The sequence below is a fragment of the Danio rerio genome, chromosome 10 (genome assembly GCF_049306965.1).
Source record: "Danio rerio strain Tuebingen ecotype United States chromosome 10, GRCz12tu, whole genome shotgun sequence".
Classification (NCBI taxonomy): Eukaryota; Metazoa; Chordata; class Actinopteri; order Cypriniformes; family Danionidae; genus Danio; species Danio rerio.
Window position 1 is genome coordinate 37,174,898 of NC_133185.1, and position 25,290 is coordinate 37,200,187.

The window sequence follows — 25,290 nt, forward strand, 5'->3', positions numbered from 1 at the left end:
AAGGTGCCCTTCCAAAATGATTTGAAGTGCCCCAGCGACCCCCCCCCCCCCTTTTTTTTTCAGTTCTCGCGCGACAACCACCCCCCCTTCCCCCCAACACCCCTGTGCTCTTTAAAAATTTTATCCTGCACATGCACTTTGGACAGTCTATGCACGGGGCCATAAAACACATGCGGACTGGTTGGGCATACTCCCTCGAGCACCCAGGTGAGGGTTTAGAGCTGGTCCAGTGTACTACAGCCTTGACAAAAACCGCCTTGTTCCTCCTATAGGTTCAACCATCGGCCGGATCTTCCTCCCCAGTACCCTGGCAAAGAATTTCCCTTCTGCCGTTGTCATTTAAAATTAAAATCTGAAAATGCACTTCCTGATTGTTTGCAATTAAATTCTCAGATTACATCTGTCTGAGGTATTGGGCGTGGTTAAGATACTTAACCACACCCCTCCAACCTCCAGTTTTGACAACAAACAGAAATGGAGTGAAGGAGGTTTCTGTTAGGTTGTAATAACTCTTCTAAAACACATTTCCCGATCTTTTAGAATGAAATGCTTGCTAACAAAACAAGCCTGAAAAACATTTAATATTCTGTTTCTCTAGGAACTGCGTCACAATATGAAGTCAAAGTTTGTAGCACTGTGATTCTCCTCATAGCTGGTTAAGTTGGTTCATGTTTTTTTTTTTTTTAACCCCTATGGGAAAAATTAAAAGGAAAAACACTTCCGGAACCACCAGGAAAAAAGTCGGAAGAAACTAATGCTCTCTATTGGATCTGGTTGTCAAGATTTAGTAAAACATGTCCATAGTTAATATGATGAACAACACCTGCAGGACACTTGAGGAGAACTGCCACTCAGAATCACCTCGGGAATATTCAAAAAATCACTAAAAATGACTAGAGCTCTGAGAAAAGCTCAAGCATACAGTCAGAAGTCAGAATTATTAACCCTCCTGAATTATTACCCCCCCCCCCCCTGTATATTTCCCCCCCAATCTCTGTTTAACGAAGAAGGATTTTTCCCCCCAACAGATTTCTAAACATAATAGTTTTGATAACTCATTTATAATAACTGATTTCTTTAACCTTTGTTATGATGACAGGACATAATATTTTACTAGATATTTTTCAAGATACTAGTATTCAGCTTAAAGTGACATTTAAAAGCTCAACTAGATTAATTAGGCTAATTGTGCAAGATAGGGTAATTAGGCAAGTCATTGTATAATGATGGTTTGTTCTGTAGACAATGAAAAAATATACATTTCTTAAAGGGGCTAATAATGTTGACCTTAAAATGTTTAAAAAAAAAACCTTTTTTCTAGCTGAATATTTGCGATACCGAAACACGATACAATACTTTTATAATACATAAAAAAATGAGCAAAGAAACATCCAGAATGTTCCCTATTTTTTTATTTAATTCACCTTGTTTTAACATTCAACAACTCTGATAACAAACCGTTCACTTCTGGGAGATAGCTTGAACAATTAAGTAATAAAAATTATAAATTCTTCACTTTTGGACTTTAGTGCAACAATAAATATAAAAAAACTAATATAAAACCAAATGGCACCGATTGCAGTGCAGACTGCAGATATACTCAAGCTTTCCTCTTTAAGCTGCTTTCGTGTTCTGCTTTGCCGGTATTTAACCAATCGAGGCTCTGCAACAATGTGACTTAATGCCACATGTGTTGCTGTTTCTGTGTGAAGTCAAGAAAGAGGTCTGTGCCACTGTATAACTAAAGATGTGTTAAAAAATAATGAGAATATGGTTGGGACTAATAGCCTAATGGTACTGTGTGCTGACATATAGCACTGATGTGTTCATGGTGACCTGAGTTTGATTCCTGGCTCAAGGTCCTTTGCCTATGCTTCCCCTCTCTCTGTTCCCAATGCTTTCCTGTCTGAAATCTCTACTGTACTATCTTAATAAAGGTGAAGAAAACCCTAAAAAAGTAATTATAAAAATAAGGTGAATATATATATATATATATATATATATATATATATATATATATATAATATACATATATATTCGAGTCCTTTTTGGAAGGTAACTTCCGATTCCGATTAAGTCTGAAACCGCGTGATCGGGCCCGATTTCCGGTCATGTGATTAGATCTGGACATCCCTACAGGAAATACTATTAAAAATTCCTTGCTCTGTTAAACATCATTTGGGAAAGATTTGAAAATTGAAAAAACCATTCACAGAAGGGCTAATGACTTGCAATAACTGTAACCTCAGCTGTAATTTATTTGTAGTTTGGTTTGGTATATTTTGTATGTGATTTTTTATGCGTCACTTTACTATAAGCCTATGTAGCCACTATATATGGACAAAAAGAGAAGAGTAAATCTATCTTTACAGAGGCCAACCATCTGCCCGACATACCTTCCTGAATGAGAACTCAAGGGACACTCATTCACTCTCACTCTCCCTCTCTCTCTCTTTTCTGGTCATACCGGACCACTGGAAGTATAAACACCCATCTGTTTCTTTAGCAACTCAAATCAATGCAGCTCTGGTGTTCACTGCTCATTATTTAGAGTTCCCCATGTGGCATCATTACACATAAAAAGACAAAGAGAAACAAAGATATGACAGAGACAACGAGAGTCGCTCTTCTAGTCAAAACAGACATACTTCATCTGCGACCTGAGAACTAACCTTGGGTTCTCCTCTGTTCTCCGGCCTAATAGATAACGTCTGGATTTTGTACTTTTATAACCCTTGCAGGAAACTCTCAATGTCCTGAACTGTTACATTTCAATTCATGCCGTCTGAATCAGAGAGACGTTTCCAACATTGATTCAAGAAAAAAACTGCGTTTTCTATTATGTTTACTCTCTCTCGCACTTTTATTTGTCAAACCCCAAAAGCTTAGCATTGTTTACTACATTAGCTTTCTGAAATTACGTGGTGTATTTGTTCTTCCTGCAAACCTGAGAGTTCATGAAAGTTCATGGTGTTATTCAAGTTACTCAAGTTATTCAAATTACTGTGTGAACGCAGAAGGAAAATTGCCGGAACGAGTGCCTTCACGATTAAAACGCGATGACGTGAGACGTCTACTCCAGTCAATCAAAACATTCAGACTCATTCACATACCTCAAAAGTGTACCTTAAAGGTACATAATTGTACTTTTCAAGTACCAATGTGCACATTTAAGCTACAAAATTATACCTTTTGAAAAAGTACCACCCCAGTGATAGGTGTTTTACATTTTAAGAGTTCACACTTGGCTGATGATTGATTATAAAGCTTGTTTGGTATGCTGTCCTAGGAGAGAGCCCTGAGCTCATAAGATCCTCAAGCCAGGGCTCCCTCCCGTTTGCAAGGCGAAAGGGGAGTTTGAGCTCAGGTAGATCTCAATTAATTTTGTGGCAATTTGTGTTTTAGGTGTTTTATGGTAGGGAAAACCCTAACGCATGTCCTGAGTGAGGTACATGATTTCAGATGCTCCTCTGAGTGAGAAAGTAAAATCGTGGATAAAAATAAGAGTTAAACAACCTGCCTTTGGCTTAATCCCTACCGTTTTAGATCTTGTCTTGACAAGAGATAAAAAATAAAGTAGCTTTATTTTTAGAATTTGTGGCAATGTCATTGTGTCAGATTGCACACCTAACATAGTAGGCTACCTAAAATGGTAAATAATAAAATATGAATATGTGTGTGTGTGTGTGTGTGTGTGTGTGTGTGTGTGTGTGTGTGTGTGTGTGTGTGTGTGTGTGTGTGTGTGTGTGTGTGTATGTGTGTGTGTGAAAAACTAGGGGGTCAGATTTTACCGTAATTCATAAAAGTAAATGGCAAACCGGTACTTTGAGATTTAAAAAACACATAATCAGGCAAATAAAAAGTTTGAAATTATAAAACTGCACCTCTGATAACTATACAGCTGTTTGCACAAACACAAGGCTAAGCATCCTCAATGGTATTGTATTAGCCTTTAAAAGCAGTTTGCTATATGCCGCTCAAAGCAACAACAAAAGAGTTTATTAGCCTCTCTCTGCAGAACCACCAGCATTCGTTTTATTGTTATAGATGGATGTAAGAGAAATAGACAAATCCTGTTGTTTTCTAGGGTTACTGGAATCGCTGGGGAATAACAGCTAAAGGTCAAGCCCCGCTATGTAGCCCAGTAGGGGGAGACATATGGGGGATTATTGTCCTGAGGTTGGAAGGTAATAAGCTATATCTCATGCTCCAGATCAAAGTAAAGGCCAATCATTGGAGCTGTCCGTGGCACACAACAGGCCATGGGCAGGGTCAGGGCAACGTGTCCAAAATAAACATGAACCAAGCCTGTCGCCTTCACACCACTGCAACATCTTCGCTTAAAAGTAACAGCATGTGTTTGCTTTTTGTCTCGCTTTCTGTGGGAACTTTATTTTCTCAGAAGCAGATTTTGACCATCAGGCCACAAGCAATGAGGCCATTCGTTTGGTGGATGGCCACGATCTGCAGAAATGTTTTACCGAAAAACTGTATATAAACATCGACAAACAAAAGTAGATCTGCCGAGCACCTGTGCTTACATGCTTTCCTTTTGTTTTTGTCCCGCACCAAGTTCTAGACATGTCGAGTACACAGCACTCCTTCTTGAGGAGATTATTTGCTTTTCGAGCATCCATTATTCGCTGCATATCAAGAATTTATGTAAACTGTGCCTGGATGGTATTATTTATATCTGTGGTTCATTATACAATAAAATCAAATGTCCTAACTCGACAGTTCTCATGCTCTAGTTCTTTTTTGGTTTAAGGTATAGTGGATCAGTATGAATGTTATGGAAAAGGAAATGTTTGTGCAGAGAGATTCAAAATCTAGTTTAGATGTGGAAATAAACAGATATTTAGAATTTTTTGGAAATTAAGACAGAACAAATGTTATGCTGAGGAAAATGTTTTAAAACAGGGTTGTAGTAAATTATTTTCAGACAGTTTTTTTGTTGTTGTTGTTGCAGAAACTGATCATTTTGCTTTGTAAGTATAAATGGATATAAATAAAAGTAAATAAATGCATGAATAAATAAATAAAATATAAATATAAAAAATAAATAAAAATAAATACAAGTTCTAAAATGAATTAAAAATAAATGCAAAAATATGTTTTTTAAAAAGGTCACACTTTATTTTAATGGTCCGTTTGTTAAATTTAAGTTACATTGTATCTACATGCCAACTAATTCTCATTAGATTAGAAGTAGACTGTTAGATTGGGGTTTGGGTTAGGGTTAGTGTAAGTTGACATACTTGCAAAGTTTCTCATAGTCAGTTAAATGTCTGTTGTAGCAGCTGTATCAACAGATATTAAGCGGACAGTCTACTAATACTTAAATTGACCATCAAAATAAAGTGTTACCAAAAAAATATAAATAAAATAATAAATATACAAAAAAATTTATTCAACACAATTTTAAAAATAATATACTTAAATTATTTAGTAATATGTAATAATTAATTTTTCTATTATTACATTTATTATATATGAGCAATATTACACGAGTAGCAGTCCGATTTGGCTGTATATAAGCAGTGGTGAGAGGCGTATGTTGTGGCCTCGTGCCATTATGTTCCAACAGTGACGACGATATACAGCCATATTGCACTGCTAGTCGTTTGATATTGCGTTTATACAACAGTTCGACAGCATAATTGTGTATATAAAAAAGAAAATCAATCACAAAGAGTTTAAAAAATCCTTTTGTAAGAGGAACTACTTTCTTCTGCCATTCATACACACCTGTAGCTGATGTCAGCAGAAACCATTGCTCATTCACCAACGTCACTTTAGAACTAAATTTGAATGATTCTCTAGTGTAATGTCTAAAATTATGACAAAACAGGTGAACAGATCACATTTCAAGATTATAAGGCTGAAGGTCATGAAATGTCATCAGTCTACCGAGAGGGAAATCGGATATCACAATAATTAACCCAGAAAAAGCCAAAGCAGTGCAGTCACTATTCACTACCGGGTTACTGTTGTGTTTGCAATAAGGAAAAATGCTAAACATGCAGGTATTCCTTCCTTCTTTTTTTACTGAACTAGTCTGCAGTAACGAAAACAGGAGACTCATTAGAAACAAACTGAGGTTTATACAAAGAGTGGTCAACACAAAATACATACATTCCTGATTTGCAAGACCCATCTCACACTCAATCCACTACGATTGCTATGGTATAAATACAGCACTGCAAGATAAAAAAGAGAGAGATAAACTCACTAATTTTATAATGTTTTGATTAGCTGTAGTTTGAAAATATGCTAATCTTTACTCATCTAAGGGTTTATTATGCGGTCTCAGTCGCCATCTTGTGGATGGACAACATCACCCGTCTTTGTTCTGCTCAATGACAGGCTGATAGATGCTGACATTCTGTGTCTCCGAAACTATAAATATTTAAAATAGGCACTATCCTTATAAATAAACTGCATAGTTGCAATCTAAACAACTACATTCTCGACTAAAAAAGCATCAGAAGTGCATTATGTTGTCCAACAGCTACAATATTTTCATTAATTGATCTACTGTCACTCTATGTGGGTGGAGTAATACAGAAGGGTGAGGAGGCTGTACGAGTTCTGATATTGCAGAATATCGCACGGCTACCAGCCAATCAGATTCGAGAACCAGACAGAACTGTTGTATATATATGGGCTGCACGGTGGCGCAGTGGGTAGCATGTTCGCCTTACAGCAAGTAGGTTGCTGGTTCAAGCCTCGGCTGGGTCAGTTTGCGTTTCTGTGTGGAGTTTGCATGTTCTCCCCGGGTTCGCATGGGTTTCTTCCGGGTGCTCCGGTTTCCCCCACAGTCCAAAAGAATGTGGTATAGGTGAATTAGGTAAGCTAAACAGGCATCTGCTGCGTAAAACATATGCAACCCCATATACATATGCTGTGTCAACCCCGGAATAATAAAGGGACAAAGCTGAAAAGAAAATGAATGAATGAACGAACTTCAGTGTTCAGTATATGAAAGAAACTCAAGTTCAGAAAATGTCCCAATGGAGTGTCTCTCTGTAAAACTAACATGTCTTATACTACACTGCATACTGAAGCACATTAGAGTTTGTGTGGAGCTATTGTTTGTGTGGCTATAATGACTCAAACTACCACCTCATAAAATATAAGAGACCACAAAGTCCATAGTGGCGACTGCTTTCATGTTCAGCACCAGCGCTGGCCTGAGACCATGCACAGCCATGCGTCAGACCTTAAATCTTAACCAAAAACTAAAGTGTGTAATGTCTCACTTTATGAAGGTAAGTTAGATTTAGCCAGAGTGAATTCTCCAGTATAAGACCATAACTGTAAGTCAAACTTTGCAAATACAATAAGGTATCATTCACAGCCAAATCTATATGGGTCCTGATGGTATGGTATAAATTATGCTCCCTAAATCACTGAGGAAGAAAAAAATAAAAAGCTAACATGGCAACCGTACAGATTTTTCACAAGTTTTGGAAAGGAACTTTGGAACCACAACCTGAATGATATCATTTTACTGTTAACCGGTATGACGTTTGTTTGACCAAGTGCAGTTCACAGGGAACTGTTTTTTCAGAATGGGCTCTTTTTAAAGGGTGTTTGTGGGCGAGAGCTTCTTTTAGAGCATTAGAAAAAGAAAACTGTTAGAAACGAAAAGAAGTTTGCATTTTGTAAACTGGCTGTTTATTTAGGCTCACAGATGCTAAAAAAATTGAATTGATAATTTGTGGCTTTAAGTTGATTTCTGTTATTTGAATGACACATACACCATACACCTATTTGGACACTTTATTAGATACATCCAGCTAGTACAAGGCTAATCCCCTCGTTTTAATTGTTTTTACTAGTTCTTTTTTTGGCATTTATTTAACAAATTGTTGGAAGTATTTCTGAAAATGTTGATCCATTAAGGCATGACATTTACAATGCAGATCGTGATGATCAATTCTGGTTTTGTGACAGTATCCGATTTTTTTGAGGACCTGCTTGCATCGTCTTTTAAAAGTGACTCGTATCCGATGTTTACACGGCACACAATGACAAGACACAATGACCAGAAAAAAAGAGCGGGTGCTGACAGACGGTAATAAAAAAAACGCTCTTTTCTCCATTCCTGAATTTAATCTGTTTGCAGGGTTTAATTTTAAATTATTTTTGACGGGTTGTTTTACTATCGTTTATGACAGAAAAGTTCTCATTTGGCCATCTTCTTTTAATCTAGTTTTCTTTTTTTTTTAAAGCAGTGCAGTTTTATGCACATTTTGCAATAGTTTTAAATTAGTTTATATAAGTTATTAGTTTATATACCCATCTCTCTCTCTCTCTCTCTCTTTCTCTGCCTCTTTTGTATTACATGACAATATAAAAGCCTTTTGCCATACTTTATGAAATGTAAGGTTTTTGACCTTCTGCTGAAGTACGTTCAGAAATGAAAGCATCAGAGTTGACGTCATTTGTTTTTAATGATGCGTGACAGACATGAGGGCACAGATCCGATTCATATCAGAAAAATTTCCACATATGAACAAGGCCTGAATCTGATTTAAGTAAATCGGAATACATGTGATTTTTTCCGGCTTACACATTCATGTGCAATATTGGATCTGTGCCGCATTTTTTGCTCATATGTGACACAGATCAGCTATGTTCTATGACTGTGGAAACACGAAAAAAACGCATCCAATCGGATATTCAGAGATCGGTTTCAGGCCTCCTTCGCATGTGAAAATAAATCAGATATAAATCGGATATGTGACAATGTGACTATCATGTCAACAGGCAGATCGTATTCATTGAGGCATTTAACTACAATGTGGTACTTCTCCACGGTTAATTGATGTAGAAGAAAGAGCAAGTGTGGAGATGCGGTAAACACCAACAGAGGGAACTGAGATCTCTCTCGTACCCACAAATTCCTCTGAATGGTGGAGGACACCATATATAAACCATACAGTAGGCGCAAGCTGCGATGGTGGTCCTTTCCATCCTCCTCCACCTTAAAATCATTTTAAAGTTGGGCGAACTTTGCATATTTCGCAGAGCTAAAAGCAAGACAATTTCTTCAATTGTGGCTAGTGTGGCGCAGATGCTAGAACTTGCCTTTAAGCATGCGCAACATCGTAAATTGTATGACAAGTGTAAACACATGAATCAGATTTGGGTCACAATTAAAAGAACGTGTAAACGGACAGGAAATATCAGATATACGAAATTGGGCATCAAGACCTGGCAATGTAAACAGGGTCTTAAACCATGCAGTGTAAATGCGGCCTTGTTTTCTACTGAACAGAGATCTCGTGACTGTGGAGATAATTTAAACACTGCTCAGGCCCAAAGTACACACCATTAAACCAAACAACTGACTCAAGGCTGGATGGATCTATGTTTGCATGATATTTATTTAAAATTCAGACCCTTATATCTAAATGTGGCAGATCGGGCAACATTTTCAAATCCTCTATCGTCTAATTTTAGTGAGCTCATGTGAATTATAGCCTCTAGTGCAGTGGTGCTCAACCCTGTTCCTGGAGATCGACCTTCCTGCAAAGTTCAGCTCCAACCCTGATCAAACACACCTGAACCAATTAATTAGGACCTGAACAGCACTTGATAATTACAGGCAGGTGTATTTGAAATGGGTTGCAACTGAAATCTGCAGGGAGGTCGATTTCCAGGAACAGGGTTGGTCACACCTGTTCTAGTAGGACTGGCACCAAAGTGGTCTAAATATTTGAATCACTGAACAATTATAACAGGTATGCCTAATAAAATGGCCTGTGAGTTTAAAACCGAAACTGAAAATTACATAGGGTGTCAGGGTGGCGCAGTGGGTAGCACGATCACCTCACAGCAAGATAGTCGCTGGTTTGAGCCCCAGCTAGGTCAGTTGGCATCTCTGTGTGGAAATGACCACCACAAGTTCAAAGACAAGCGGGATAGGTGAATTGGGCAATCTAAATTGTCCGAAGAGTATGTGTGTGAACGAGAGTGTATGGGTGTTTCCCAGTGATGGGTTGCAGACGAAAGGGCATCCACTGCATAAAACATATGCTGCATATTTTGACAGTTCATTCTGTTGTGGCAACCCCTGATTAAAAAAGGGACTAAGCCAAAAAGAAAATGAAGGAATGAAAAATGAAATACTGATGACACATCCTGTGCAACACAGGTTTTTGTCCAATCAAATGTTGTCTAAAATGACAATGCCCAGCCTGATCTCATGAGTAAACGTAACTATTGTACGTTTTGTCAGTTTAGTGGCTTATTATATGAGTTCAGCCATACGGAAATGTAAGATTTTAAAAAGGGGGTGTGGCACCCAACCCCGCCCGTAAACCCAACCATCATTAGAGGATGAGCAAATCGTACTAAATTGTTACGACTGAGATTGCACAATTTCATACGAATCAGCCACTAAACCAAAACATGTGTGAATTGTCGTGAGATTGTATTGGAATTTCCGCCCTACTAATATCACTAGCAACAATAGAAATGCAGTTTAAATGGGGTTAATGACCAGAGAAACATTTACTGATGATTGATGAATCAACAAATTGCAATAAGATAAACAACAACCTTTTACAAAATAGATTAAAGAAATGTGATATGAAAAGACATGTCCTGCCCCGATTTCCTATAGAAATAGGCCTGCACAGGTTAGAAAAATATCCTTCAGACTTTAATACCAACCAGTGATGATATAAATGGATAAAACAGAGACATTCCTTCCATATTGTTTCTCCATTTGAGTCTGCGTGTTTTTGGGATATACATTTGTGTGCATGCTACTCTCTGCCAGGTACCACAGCTTTTTAACGCAAGCCTCCAGAAACTCTGACGGTTCTAAGAGCAAACCCACAGAAGTAGCAAAATAAAGCAAGCTCAGGTCACGGCCACAACTCAGATGCCATTTCTCCGAGAGCCAACTAGGAGCCGCTGATGTGTGCCTTTCTATTCACTCCAAGAGGAAATATTCGCACTCCATTTTTCATAACACACCGCCTACACTTTTCTTTTTTTTTTTTTTTTAGTGGTCCTATTCATCTGCTCTACATTTTCCAGAAACTCATTAAGCGTGTTGTGTCAGTGCTGAATGGTTTCAATAATCCGGGGCAGGTGGTTACGACTCTACCGAGGCCCTCGAGTGTCTAGTCAACCCCAGTGCATGAACCGTAGGTCTTAAAGTCAAGCCTCTTCGCCATTCCCTGGCTTTCCTTTCAGGTCAGAATTTGGGCATATGCACCCGGGAGCTGAAACACAACCCTGGCCACCCTACGAGCTTCATGTTAAAGGTCATAGACATCAAGGCCACCCTATGACCCAAACATTGACCCCTGGGATGACTTTGCTCTACTTTGTGTCTTTGTCACCAAAGAGCAGCACTGATTCGCTTCACTTCGGTCCATGCTGGTAAAATAGGTCTCACTGTCCCGAGAAATCATCTCGCTAAAGTACCACTGACCCTCACCCTCCTGGGGCTCACAGGAGCTTTGAAGCCCTTGGGGCCCGGCTCCTAAGCTATATTTTAGTGCAGGGGAATGAGATGGGTCAGGTGCCTGTGGAGACCTGTTGAGTCATTCTTATCTCTATACCAGACTCCGCGGATTAAATCTAAGGAGCCACTTTCTTCATGTTTAACCGAGTCTTAGAAAAGCAAGATGAGTTTGTCAAATACCTTGCTTTTTCCATTATAATGGTGCATTCTTAGACAGGCGGACTGGACAGTTGATCATTAATCCACAGACTTGGTGATATTGTGTGTTGTTTACCTTACTACAACTATGATAGTTTAAAAAAAACACTGTTCTGTGCTTATATTTTATGTAACTTTTAAAAAGAATATTTTAGTTGTAATTTTTTTTATTTTACATTTTGTTACCAGGAATGATTCCTAGGCACTTATATACAGTGTTGGTACTCTCTTCGGTCTTTGATGGAAAAATTAAAAACTAAAAAACGTAAATACAGAACATATAATTGCACATAGATTTCAAGAGTTCCCACTTAGATATGCTTAGGGTTTATAGCAGGTTTGCTGTCCCGGAGAAGAACCCTGAGCTTGGAGATACTTCAGCCCAAGGCACCCGCCCGGTCAATAAGCATATAAGGGGATCCGAGATCAGGTAGGTCTCGAGAGCTCCCTTTTAGAAAAGGGAGGAAAAGAAGGAGATGGGGTGGAAGGGGGGATTCTTCCAAATTAAAGATAGAGCAGTAGGGAGAAAACCATCCATTTATAGTAAGCTTGGATCACTCTGATTTGATTATTACTGATTACAAATGAGAAGGCAGTCATGTTCAATCCTATCACATGCTCCTCTTGAAATTAGTTTATGAAACTTCACTTATAACCGTTTAAAGTTACGTTTGAATCATCCACAACAGATTTTTTTTTGAAAAGTTTTGTGTACAATTAAAAACAGTCAAAATCATCAATTCAAACTTTAAAAATCTGTAATATGCATGCCAGGACAGTGGATGACCTGTCAAATTGTAAAAAACAAAGTATATATACAATCAAAAGTAGTTTAAGGAAGAGAGTATAGCAACATTTAGAAAAAAAATTATAATTTTGCAACACATTTCTGTGCCCCCAAAATTCACAAACACAAACGAATAGACAAAAACCTTAAAAGGTTATCTATTTTAGTTGAAAACAGTGTAGTGTAAATGTGAATCATGGTTAAAAAAAAGACATAAAAGCAAAGGGTTGCAATTGTTTGTTTTTGACAACACTATTGGTTGTATTTAAAGAGCCCCTATTTTGTGTTTTTGAAAATTACCATCCATGCAGTGTGTAACACAGTTCTAAGTTAATGGAAACATCCAGCAGAGATTTAGGGTGCTTTCACACCTACACTTTTGTTTCGGAACGTATCTCGTTTGCCCAGTTAGCGCGGTTCGATTGGCATATGTGAACAGGGCAATTGCGCTCTGTTCCGCGCCAAAGTAATCGCTCCGAGATCGCTTGAATGAGGTGGTCTCGGCTCGATTAAAACGAACCCTGGAGCGGTTCGATTGCAGTGAGAAAGCGATCCTATCCGAGCGCGGTTATATTACAGTGTTTTTTGGATATGTAATAGGCTTACGGCTATATGAAGAGAGAATTATAAGTAGGGCGGGAAGTTTCGCGAGTCTCCGGATGCCCGCAAACGAGTGATGATCTCCTGGTACTCTCGCGTCTCTCTCCCGGTCCTCAAATAGGCATCGTCGCGCACCCTTCTCACCCCTCCCCACCGTGTCTCTCCTCAGACACGTCAAGCGCGCACCCTGTCAATCACAACCAAACCACCTCTCCTAACAGCTGAGCGGGACGCTGCAAAATAAACCCTGACACTGACCAATGTAAGGAGAGTTTACTCGCACGTGACTTGTTTTAGCTCTTTTGGTCCGATTAGAAACTTTGCAGTGTGAAAGCGAACCGCTCCAAGAGCAAAGAGCAACAATGTAACAATTTTAATCTCTGTTTCGGAACAACTTAATCGATTCACAGGTGTGAAAGCACCCTTAAATCTGAAAGTGCACCATGCATCGTGTATAAAGCTATTGATTCTATTTTGTCGACTAAGAGTCAAATGAATGATTTGTTCTTTGTGCAGATCTTTTGCCTGCATGCGTCGAAGTCAATACGAGACATCGCCAAATATTAACTGCCGGATCCGGTAAAACATGCCTTTCACTTCAGACACTAGTGCGAGGGATCATGAGATTGATCATGACGTGAAGATTACTATCACTGAGAGATGGTCAGAGATGCGGCTGTGAGGAATAAAGGGAGTAAAGTTAATTTTCACAACCAACCATGTGCTGTGTTTTTTCCTGTTATTCTTCTGATGATTGATACAATAGCCTACCCTGCCGGTTGTTTTTTATTAAAGGATAAGCAAAGACAACTAATGTGCTGAAGTGTACTAATGGAGCAGTTTCTTCTTCCTCTAGATCCTGTAACATTTTTGTCCTTCCTACACAACGTGAAGTCTGATTATAATGGTTGCCTTGTTTTCTGCTGTTTGTATGTTTGTTTTTAAATGTGTTGTAACTTGTAATGACTCCATGTGGCTTGTATTCATAAATCTATTATAGACCAGTGCTTGTAATGTATCTTTCAGGTTAAATCTATATGGGCTATTTCACATAACACACCCAAAACCACATTAAAAACGCCATCAGCTGTTCCTTATACACGGTCAATTTTCTAAATAGTTAAAATTTGCCACTGTTCGGATCAGAACTAAATGGGCTTTGTTGTTATTACTTTTGGTTCTGGTTAATAATAGAGGAATTAGCTGGTGTTTAATTGCTTCAATGCATTCCTGCATTGGGCTCTCACATATACTCTGTGTTCTGAGTCCTTCTTAACTGTGCTGGGTGCTTCTCTCAATCTCAGTCTGAACACAGTCGACCAATCACACCAGACTGGGTCATTGGACCAATCAGCAAAGATTAGCATCATGCACAGAAGGGGTCTGGGAACAAATGAACCACTCAGGAAATCATATGGGAGACGTTGGGATAATTAGGTAAAAATAAATGCATAGTATAAGACAATTGAAGTGTTTTTTGACCTTGCATGCATATCAGCCTGTTGTTGGAAATGGAACCAAAATATGACCTTTCATAATGCAAAACAGGGGCTCTTTAAGGATGGGTTTAGGTCAGTGGTTCACTAGGTGATCTGTATGCTAAGGCCCACCTTCTTGTGGGAATGTAAAAAAGGATGTGTAAATGAAAGGTATAACAGAATCTACCCTATTCATTGGCATTTCAATTGGATTTGTCATCTGAAACGTGCAACGAAATGTACCAAGAGCAATGTATTTCATGTTGTGGAAGCATTTCCAATGAAACTGGTTTGAATTTTTTAGGATAAGACCTGAACTGATCTTTCTGACTTGGAACCTGTGGTGGAAAAGCATAGAGCGACTCGAATATTGCGATGAGCCCGAACCTCACACACGATCCCTGTCCGTGGCAAAGTGTTAGCAGAGGGCCAGAGATTGCATTGAATTACTCAAGAGGGCTGTGAGTCCTGAGGCTGTTAGGCTTCGTTTTGTGCTTTTCTGCAATTCATAACAAAATGTGTAAGTGATCAATTGAGGCAAAGTGGCCTTACAATTGCCATTTAGAGGCGATTGCTTTTAAACAAAACGGCGGCACTTCAGGGAATTTCACTCAGAACATTTGAAACATATTTGAGAGCTTCTTACGGTAGAGAAGCAAAAAGATCACAGCTTGAGATGCTTTTTTTTTTAGTTTAGCTCCAGCTCAGAATGTCATATTTTACACTTACGTTTCCCATTACAGCCAAATAAGACATTTGCTGTCCACCTCTAAACCCAATTTAATCTGAAACAAAAGACAAACTGTCCGGAAAAGAATCCGTGGCTGCATATTACGAAACGTTCCACGTGTCTCGTATTTTTTTTTTCTCCAAAAAGGCAGGCATTCATGCTTTGGTACGACCTCAAGATGAAGCCTCTTTGTTCTCACTTAGCTTTACACAAATCTTCCTCATCATCAAGCTCCTTCAACTCTCTCTCTCTCTCCCTCAGCCTGCTAATCATTGACAGAAAGCTGAAATAAATCACCAAAGCAAGAATGCACCACTATGAAACCATAGTGTTCTTTGATGGGGTAGATAGGGGCATTGAATTTCAAAACCATGCCAGTTTTGAATTTTTATAGAAGTAGATTGGATTCATTTCTAAATTATATTGCGGATTTTTGCATGAGCGTGTAACCATTGAGAGAATGCTTAGATGATGAAGGCCCGCATGAATAAAATGACAATGCTCTGTATGAAACCACAAATGGGATGATTTTTAATTGTTTGCATTTGTTTTTTATTTAATATATGAGGCAAATAAAAGATGTCCAATTTTGATGTCTTTCTCACTATAATTCACATGTGATCTTAAACACATTGGGCTCTATTTTAACAATCTAGGTGCAGTCTAAAGTGCATGGCGCAAAAGTATTAAGGTCGTGTCTGAATGCACGTTTGCTATTTTAAGGATGAAAAAATAGGCTCTGCGCCCTGGTCTAACAGGGTTGTGCTTATTCTCTTAATGGGTTATTGGGTGTGTTTTGAGCATAACGTGCATTAAACCAATCAGAGTCTCATCTCCCATTCCCTTTAAGAGTCAGTTGCACCACGCCAAGGTGCATTTGCTTTTTACATGGCGGACTTACTGTAAGCGAAATAACTAAACGAGAAAACTAGCGAGAAAACAAGCGTGATGATTAAGAATGAGCTTCCTCCATTCAGCCTCTTTACTTTCTCTTTCCTGTTTACTCCTTTACTAATGTGGATAAGGAAACGGTGCACTCCACTAAACACATCCATTAGCCTACATATTTAATGTTGCTTGTTAAGCGCAAAGATTTGTTTCAAAACTATTTCTAAATTCAGTTCTAATTTGCAGCAAACGAACAAATGAACAACATTAACAAAGTGTGGTCAAAAAAGTTAGATCAAAACACACATCCATTTCTTATTCCCCATATGGTGATGCATACATCTCCAAACCCGACAGTTGGACAAGTCTAAACTTGTTTTTATTAAAACAAATATAAATATGCATATAAAAAATAATACTGATAATAATAATAATAATAATAATAATAATAATAATAACAATAAACAAATGCAAAGTCATAAATGAACTGAATAAATGCATGGAGGGATGAAGAAGGCATAGAGGTTGTGGTTTTTATATTTATGTGTAAAATAATAAATTTAAATACTTAATAATAATAAATTATTTACAAGTATTTAAATAATAATAAATACTTGATTTTTATCGTTATAATAAAGATATATGTGTATTGCTGTACATCCTGTGTATTAAGCAATGTATAAGTGTTTAAACCCACATACGAGCTTAACACACTATGAGCTGGTCTTTAGACCAGCTTTCAGTTGGTCAATGGTGCTATTTCAGTTCCACAAAATAGCAATGCGCCAAAAATGCGCCTTAAACCTCTGTTTTAGTCCAGCATGCCCATGAGACCACAAAGTGGCACAAATAGATTTGCTATTTAAACAACATGATGCAAAAAATAAAAATTAAAGTTGAACTGGTCTGAAAATAGCAATATATAAAGCTTATTAACCCTTTTTTGATGCTTGAATACCATTTATTTCTTTACCCTGATATTACTTATTTATATATTTTCAATCAAACTGTATGCCAAATGGCTTTTTGTGTGTGTGTGTGTGTGTGTGTGTGTGTAAGGACTTTTTTTCAGGGAGAAATGGTCGCACTGGAGCGATGATTTAAAGCAGTGTCACAACAATTTAAAGTGGAAACCCACTACACCAGAACACACACACCCAAACATTATTTTATTATTCCTGTGACCTACTCCAACCTGCCCGTTTCCCTTATAAACTTCACCTCTCATGGAAAACCTTCCAGCAGCACTTTTCACCACCACTGCTAGCATTCCACATCCCCAGACATGCTTCCTGACTCCATTTCACACGTGCGCACATACTTTTCCCCTTATTTTGTTTTAAATGTTCTTGACGTTGGATTATGACACAAATCTTGCTCTTAACTTGTTCATAATCACTCAAAAACCACTCACTGACAAGTACACCATCAGTCAGGAGAGGCTGTACAATAAAACTCAAAATATGAGAACACCATTTAGGAACTAAACTGATTTCATAAAGTTTGAATGAACGATTAGTTACAGGACAATTATGGATGATAACAGCTTTCAGAGCCTAACAGTGGGTGCAGAAGGCCCCTAATGGCCCATATATATCAGCTGATAACCACTGATAACGCCCATTCAATTGAGTGATAACATTCGAGTTGGCTGAATTTGCTGCTCATGTTTGTATTGAGGCAACAAATACATGTAAAGTGATTTATGCATTGAGTCATATCACTTTTCTGTGATTATAAACAGGCATATAAAAACGTTTCCGCAGAACACTTAACATATCTACTATTAAGATATCAGAGAACAATTTAACAGGATTTAAAATTTAACAATTTAATGCACTCTATGGCACCTCTAAGACTGCAAAATGAACTGAAGCAAAACAGGGACCATCAAAATAATGTTAATATGAACCCAACTTACAAAGACATTCTGGGCACAAGTGTTTTAAATTTGATTTAAAAATAAATAAAGAGCTTTCCGCCTTTATCTAATTGCCCAGTGTTGTCGTCATTCCATTTTCACTATGTGGTCTGAAGTCTTTGAACATTTATTTTGATTTTATGGAAATCTGTGGAATGAATTAAGCTTATGACGAACAGATTTTTCAGTGTATTTCAAAACACAATGCTGATTTGAAGTCAGGCTTTTTTGTTAGAAAAGCAGCTATTAAGTCAATTTTTCTGGTATCTTGTTGTGCAAAACAATTGGTTTGAATGGCATCGCCATACAATTGGCTCTTTTATAGTAACTGTAATTATCTTAACAACGTAATTCAATGAGGCTTTTTATCACTTTCAGCTTCTATTAAAAGTGACTATTTTATTGATTCATATTGAAAGCATTAAAGATGCATAGAGCACACATTTTCCTTTTTATATGTATATTTATCACAGCTTCACAACTTCCAAGAGAAAAAAATGAATACTTGTGTATGAACTCGAAAGGATGCTTGGTTGTTTTAACTGAATGCTGGGTAAAATATGAACTAGGCCAAAGTTGGGTTAATTTTCTTGAATTAAATTTGAATACTTTTATGATTCAAGTTTTTAATTTCTTCAATATTTTAACAGTACCATTAGTTTACACATTTTCACATCCTTTTCACATTCCCTTTCTCCTCCCCTCTTTAATAGCGGCAGATTCAGTAATTAGATGTTGCTAACATAAATCCAATAAACACAGATAAATAATATAAAAAATTATACATGTAAAACTCAATAAATTAATCAGTAAATATAAATAAAAAGTCAATTAATTAAGAAAGCACACATACAAAAAATAAAATAGTAATAAATAATGTATAGACGCAGTGTCCAAAAACATGCTGTACAGGTGAATTGGGTAGGCTAAATTGTTCGTAGTGTATGTGTGTGAATGAGTAGGAATGGATGTTTTCCTAGTGATGGGTTGCGGCTGGAAGGGCGTAAAAGGACGTAAAAAAAAAAAAAAAAGTGCTGGATAAGTTCATTCCGCTATGGCGACCCCAGAATAATAAAGAGGACTTGTGAATGAACGTCGCCTCGTGGTTCCATCCCAAAGAGGGAAAAAATCACTTTCGCGAACGCTCACGCTCAATCTGCCCAGTTGGTGGAATGAACTCCCTAACTGCATCAGAACAGCAGAGTCACTCGCTATTTTCAAGAAACGACTAAAAACTCAACAATTTAGTCTCCACTTCACTTCCTAATCTGCAATTGCCTCTTTGAATATCACACTAATTGTACAAAAAAAAAAAAAAAAAAAAAAAAAACTACTAACACTTCCCTTCTTAGACTTTACAGACCTGAAACTTGCCTTTAGTACTTATTCATTGTTGCTCTTAGTTTTGTAAATTGCTTCCTTGTCCTCATTTGTAAGTCGCTTTGGATAAAAGCGTCTGCTAAATGACTAAATGTAAATGTAAATGTAAATGTAAATGACTAAGCCGAAAAGAAAATGAATAATTGAATGAATGAAAAAATTCTATTCATAAAAAGAATACATAAAATAAAATATTATAAATAATTACAGTTTTACAGTGCATCTAATTTAAATACATTTCTAAACCCAACTGTTAGGGATGTCCATGTACAGTATGACCCAGCATTGGGTTATAACATCCTAATGTTTTACTAATGCTATTGCAATATGAAATCTAATATAACAAGAAATACCAAAAAAACCTGCATTAGTACACTGAAAAACTGCTTGGTTGTTCTCAATGCTGGATCAAATATGGACATGAGTTACTTTAATTAATTTTTTGTCATTTCTTTAAATTACATTTGTAATTTAAAACAATCTCTTAGGGTTTGTCAATATTTAACCCATAATTTTATTTTATTTTATTTTTGTTGTAAATTTACATATGTACACGGTGACTCAGTGGTTAGCACTGTTGCCTCACAGCAATAATATGAAGTTCTGATTAGGATTAATGGCAGCATGGTGGCTTAGTTGTTAGCACTGTTGCCTCACAGCAAGAAAGTCGTTGGTTCGAGCCCTGACTGGTTCAGTTGACATTTCTGTGTGGAGTTTGCATGTTCTCCCTGTGTTGGCCTGGGTTTCCTCTGGGTTATTTCCCCCACAGAGCGCAGTTTGGTTTGGCTTTGGCGCGGCATGCTTGACTGCAAATTGTGCCTGAGCCCGAAACTGAAAATCCAACGTCACTTTTTTAGGGACTGTTTTATGGATTTGCTAATCATTTTTACTGTTCAATGAACGCAAAGACGCAAATACCTCGCTACACATCAGCTGCACCTTCAGCAAACCCCCTAATATGTACAGCACGAGGACTTTTATGATAGTTTATGAGCATCAAAAGTGGTGGATCTTTTCAGCAAAATATCTGACTGTGTGTGTCACTGCATCCCAAATGACTAAAACGACTAAATTGACTGAATTTTATTTTTGTAATATCAATACTTGTCGTTTTTAACCTATTTTGTCTGCTTATTAAATAGGCAAAATAAATAAATAAACATTTGAAATATTATACTTTCCATATCAGTTTGTTATTTTGTACTGCATAACTATTAATAATTCTAAAATATTCAATGTTTTAGCCAGTGTTAAACACTATCATCATTCCTTAATAATAAATAAATATCAATAAAAAAGTTTTTTATTTAACAAAAGCATTAAAAAATAAATATAATTTTTCTATAATTTGTCTATAAATATTTCCCCCTCTATTTTTTTCCCTTATACTTTTTCATATTCTTTATTTATTTCTTACCATGAAATACAGCTTTAATTCCCCTGAAACCTGATGTTTTTGGTCACACTACAGTACGTAACTCAAGCTAAAATATTTACAGTTTCACGCCAATTAGCAATGAACGTCTAGAAATCATCGTGACAAGTCTAATGTAATACAGATGCACTGATCTTGTCTATCTGATGGCTCACCCTCCTCAACAGGACAGTAATGCTATATGTTTTAAAGAGACGTCGACTGTGATGGATTGCCAGACCTCCCTTTATTTCACACTGACCCCAGATCTGTCGGATCAGGCAAAGGCCGTGGTACTTTTGCATTGTCTGTGTGTGAGAGGGAATGTGAGAGGCTTGTCCCTCTCTGACCTCACGCTGTTTTACAGAGATAAGGACTAAAGCTTTGAGGAGGCCAGAGTGCTTTTATGCATCCAGTAAAGACACACAGCGGCATCATTGTGCAGGTGATTCAGTCTCTCTCACACACACACACACATACAGAAACACAGGTTTGTCTATTTTAGCAAAGACATTACATAGGCTTCCATTGTCTTATATCAGGTTAGTGAAACTGTCTATGGTTTACATGTAACCCTGAACTATTTTAATGGCATAATGAAATATTACTATATAAAAAACAAACAAGGCAACGAGGTGGTTCATTGGTTAGCGCTGTTGCCTTACAGCAAGAAGATCGCTGGTTCGAGTCCCGGCTGGGTCAGCTGTCATTCTGTGTGGAGTTTGCATGTTCTCCCTGTGTTCACATGGGTTTCCCCCACAGTCCAAACACATGCAGGATAGGTGAACTGAATAAACTAAATTGGCCATAGTGTATGAATGAGTGCGATGGCGAGAGTTTGTAGGTGTTTTCTAGAACTGGGTTGCGGCTAGAAAGGCATCTGCTGCGTAAAACATATGCCAGAATATTTGGCGGTTCATTACGCTGTGGCGACCCCTGATGATTAAAGGGACTAAGTTAAAAAGAAAATAAATGAATGAATATAAACTGTTTATATATAATATATTGAATAATATGATATATTATATTCATACTACTACTACAACTATTTACTGTGTTTTTTATTATATGTGTATGTTCTTTTTTATGTGAACTTTATAAATGCTTTATAATTGCTTTTGCAATACATTTGTAACATTTGCCATGCCAAAAAAAAAAAAAAAATATATATATATATATATATATATATATATATATATATATATATATATATATATATATATATATATATATATATATATATATATATATATTAAATAGAATTAAATTGAATTGAGAGAGAGAGAAAGTTCACATGGAGACACTATGTCAGGTTTGGAGCAGTACCATTAAAAAAAAAAATTGTTTAAAATAAGCATATTTTGCTTTCCAAGGCTGCATTTCTTTAATAAAAAAAACAATATAAAAATACAGTAAAATTAGGAAATATTATTATAATATAAAATATTTGGTATTTTGTTTAATGTTGCTTTTAAAATGTGATTTATTTTTGTGATTCAAAGCTGCATTTAAAGATTACTCCAGTTTTCATTTACATAATCATTCAGAAATCATTATAATATGATGATCTGCTGCTCTATAATAATAAATAATAATGATAATAAAATGTATTATTATTATTATTATTATTATTATTATTATTATTATTATTATTATTACTGGTAGTAGTAGTAGTAGTAGTAGTAGTAGTAGTAGTAGTAGTAGTAGTAGTAGTAGGGTAAAAACTGTTAGGCTGTTTTATATGGTGGAAACTATGATAAAGAAACATTCCAAAATCCCATTAAATACGTAATTACTTTTATTCATCAAGTATGCTAAATTGTTCAAGAATAAAACTAAAGGCATTTATTTATTCAACTATGAAGTAGGAAAATAATCATAAGAACCATCAATAATGATTTAGTTCCAGTATCGATTAACCATAATCATTCATTCGTTCATTCATTTATAAATTTTCCATCGGCTTATTGCCTTATTTATTTGGAGTCACCAAGGTGGAATTAATGGCAACTATTCCAGCATATGTCTTATGCAGCAGATGCCCTTCTAGCCACAACCCAGTACTGGGAAACACTCATACACTCTTGCATACGGAGGAAACCCACGCCGACACGTGGAGAACATGCAAACTCTACACAGAATTGCCAACTGGCCCAGCTGGGACTTGAACCAACGACCTTCTTGCTGTGAGGCAACAGTGCTAACAACTAAGCCACCATGCTGCCATTAATCCTAATCAGAACTTCACATTATTATTATTTCTAAATGATCATGTGACACTGAAGACTGGAGGAATGATGCTGAAAGTTCAGCTCTGAATCACAGGGAAAAAACATTTTTTTTTTTTACGTTTTTACTGTATTTTTCTTCAAAAAAAAAAAAAAAAAAAAAGCTGCCTTAATGAGCAGAAAGGTCTTCTTTTAAAAGCATTGAAAAACTTCCTAATACCAAACGTCTGACTGTATGTTGAGCTTACGGAATAGATAAAAATACACAAAATACCTTTCCTAAAACCAGCCAGGACAGAACAAATGTTTATACTTCACAGCTCTCACCTTCTCATAGATTTTAAAGCGAACAGCCTTCGGTAAACAGGTCGGTATTTAAATAGGGAACAACCTCTGGCTTCGATTGGGAAAAAACTAAAAGGAGGAATGTTATTTGTTTGTCCAGGAACCAAGGCTAAACGTTGTGGAGCCAAGCCTTATGACAGCTGAAAATGGAGGTGGATGGGTTTTTAAATAAATCGACCTCATGTTTTGCTAGAAGCAGCCAAGAGTAGATGCAGAAAATTGCAGGAAAAACTTTGTTAACTGTGGTAAAACATGTGCATGTTTGTTTGAATGCACAAGTTCTGCTTTAAAAACCTAATATCCGCTACTGCATTGCTTGAGGCCCTGATGTACCTCAAGAAAAAAAAATCGATGAATGAAATGATGTATTGTCGTTTTGAATAAAATCTGACAAAAACTTGGAATGCACTCAACAAAATAAAGGCTCTAAAAGAGGGTTTTTGCTGTGGTGGAACAATTACTGTATTTCTTAAACATTTCAATGATCTAAAGAACTTTTCTTTTATACTTTTTGTGGAATAAAATGGTTCAATAGATGTTAAAAGATATTCTCCACCTTTAAATTAAGTGAAATAAAATCAAGTTTGAAAATTAAGAATACACACAAAAAAGATTTGCTGCTTGGTCAAACGACATATGTAAAATGAGCTTGAAGAACACAATTCTAGAGATTTATTTGGGACAACTTAATTTTTTTGTTCAATTCATTTCAATTTGTTATGTTAACTTAATCAATTTGTGTTGAGACAAAATTAATGAATTGTGTGAAACATTTTTTACAGTTTTACAGTGTATAAGGGGCTTTCAGATAAAACATATTTTTATATATTTCAGCATTTGCTGTCACGTATAATTAAATATAAGCATTCATAAATAATGTACATAAGAATAAACATGAACAACCCAGGCTAATGAAAAATGCGTTTCATAATTTTGGCAAAAATTATGTAGCTTGTTGATTCTTCTCATAAGCATATCAACTTGACTGTGGAATAATTGAAGGCAGTCGGAGCCAAAATCTTTAAACAAAACATGAAATATGATTACATTTACATAAACATTTTTTTGCTTGTTCAATTTCAGATTTAAAATGAGCTGAAACAACACAATTTTTGAGATTTCATTGGGACAACTTAATTTTTTTATGTTCAATCCATATAAATTTGTTAAAAGTGTTAAGTTAACTTTATCGATTTGTGTTGAGACAACATGAATGAATTGTGTGGAACCCTGCATTATTTACAGTGTAGAGCAATGAAAGGAATGAAAATGCCTGATGCCAGGAAAAAATTACAATAATCGTTGATCAGTCAAAGTATGACTGATATTTGTAATCATTATAATTATTAATACATATATTTCCTGCTTACATTTTTAAAACTGCATTGTATTTATGTTGGGCGACACGATGGCTCAGTGGTTAACACTGTTGCCTTACGGCAAGAAGGTTGTTGCAGCTGGAAGGGCATGCGCTGTGTAAAACATATGCTGGATAAGTCGGCAGTTCATCCTGATAAGGCGACCTCTGATGAATAAAGGGACTAAGCCGAAGCAAAATAAATAATAAAATAATACAAATAAAAAAATTAATATGTTATTAAAATTTCTCTTTGTTTTTCCGTTATTTCTTTAATGATGTAACTATAATCTGTATTTTCATATGCGATGGAAACACTCATTTCAAAATACCATGTACACGAGGCAACAGTGTTGAGTTAAGGTTAAGATTAGGTTTATCTAACTCTTTTAAAAAGTGCATAAATAACAGTAAACATACTTTTTAACATTACTTTTAGTAACTTTGAAAACTTTTTGTTTCCTAAAAAAAAC

General features: G+C 36.4%; 1 protein-coding gene across 1 annotated transcript in view; it reads left to right on the top strand.

Annotated features, from left to right (window-relative positions):
• lhfpl6 (LHFPL tetraspan subfamily member 6) overlaps positions 1 to 19,466 on the top strand; it is a 244,844-nt gene extending 225,378 nt beyond the window's left edge. The window contains exon 4 of the mRNA XM_073913858.1: positions 19,258 to 19,466. Within this exon, the coding sequence (XP_073769959.1) occupies positions 19,258 to 19,360 (103 nt within the window). The 3' untranslated portion in view covers positions 19,361 to 19,466. The remainder of the gene's footprint in view (positions 1 to 19,257) is intronic.
• The last annotated feature ends 5,824 nt before the right edge of the window (positions 19,467 to 25,290 follow it).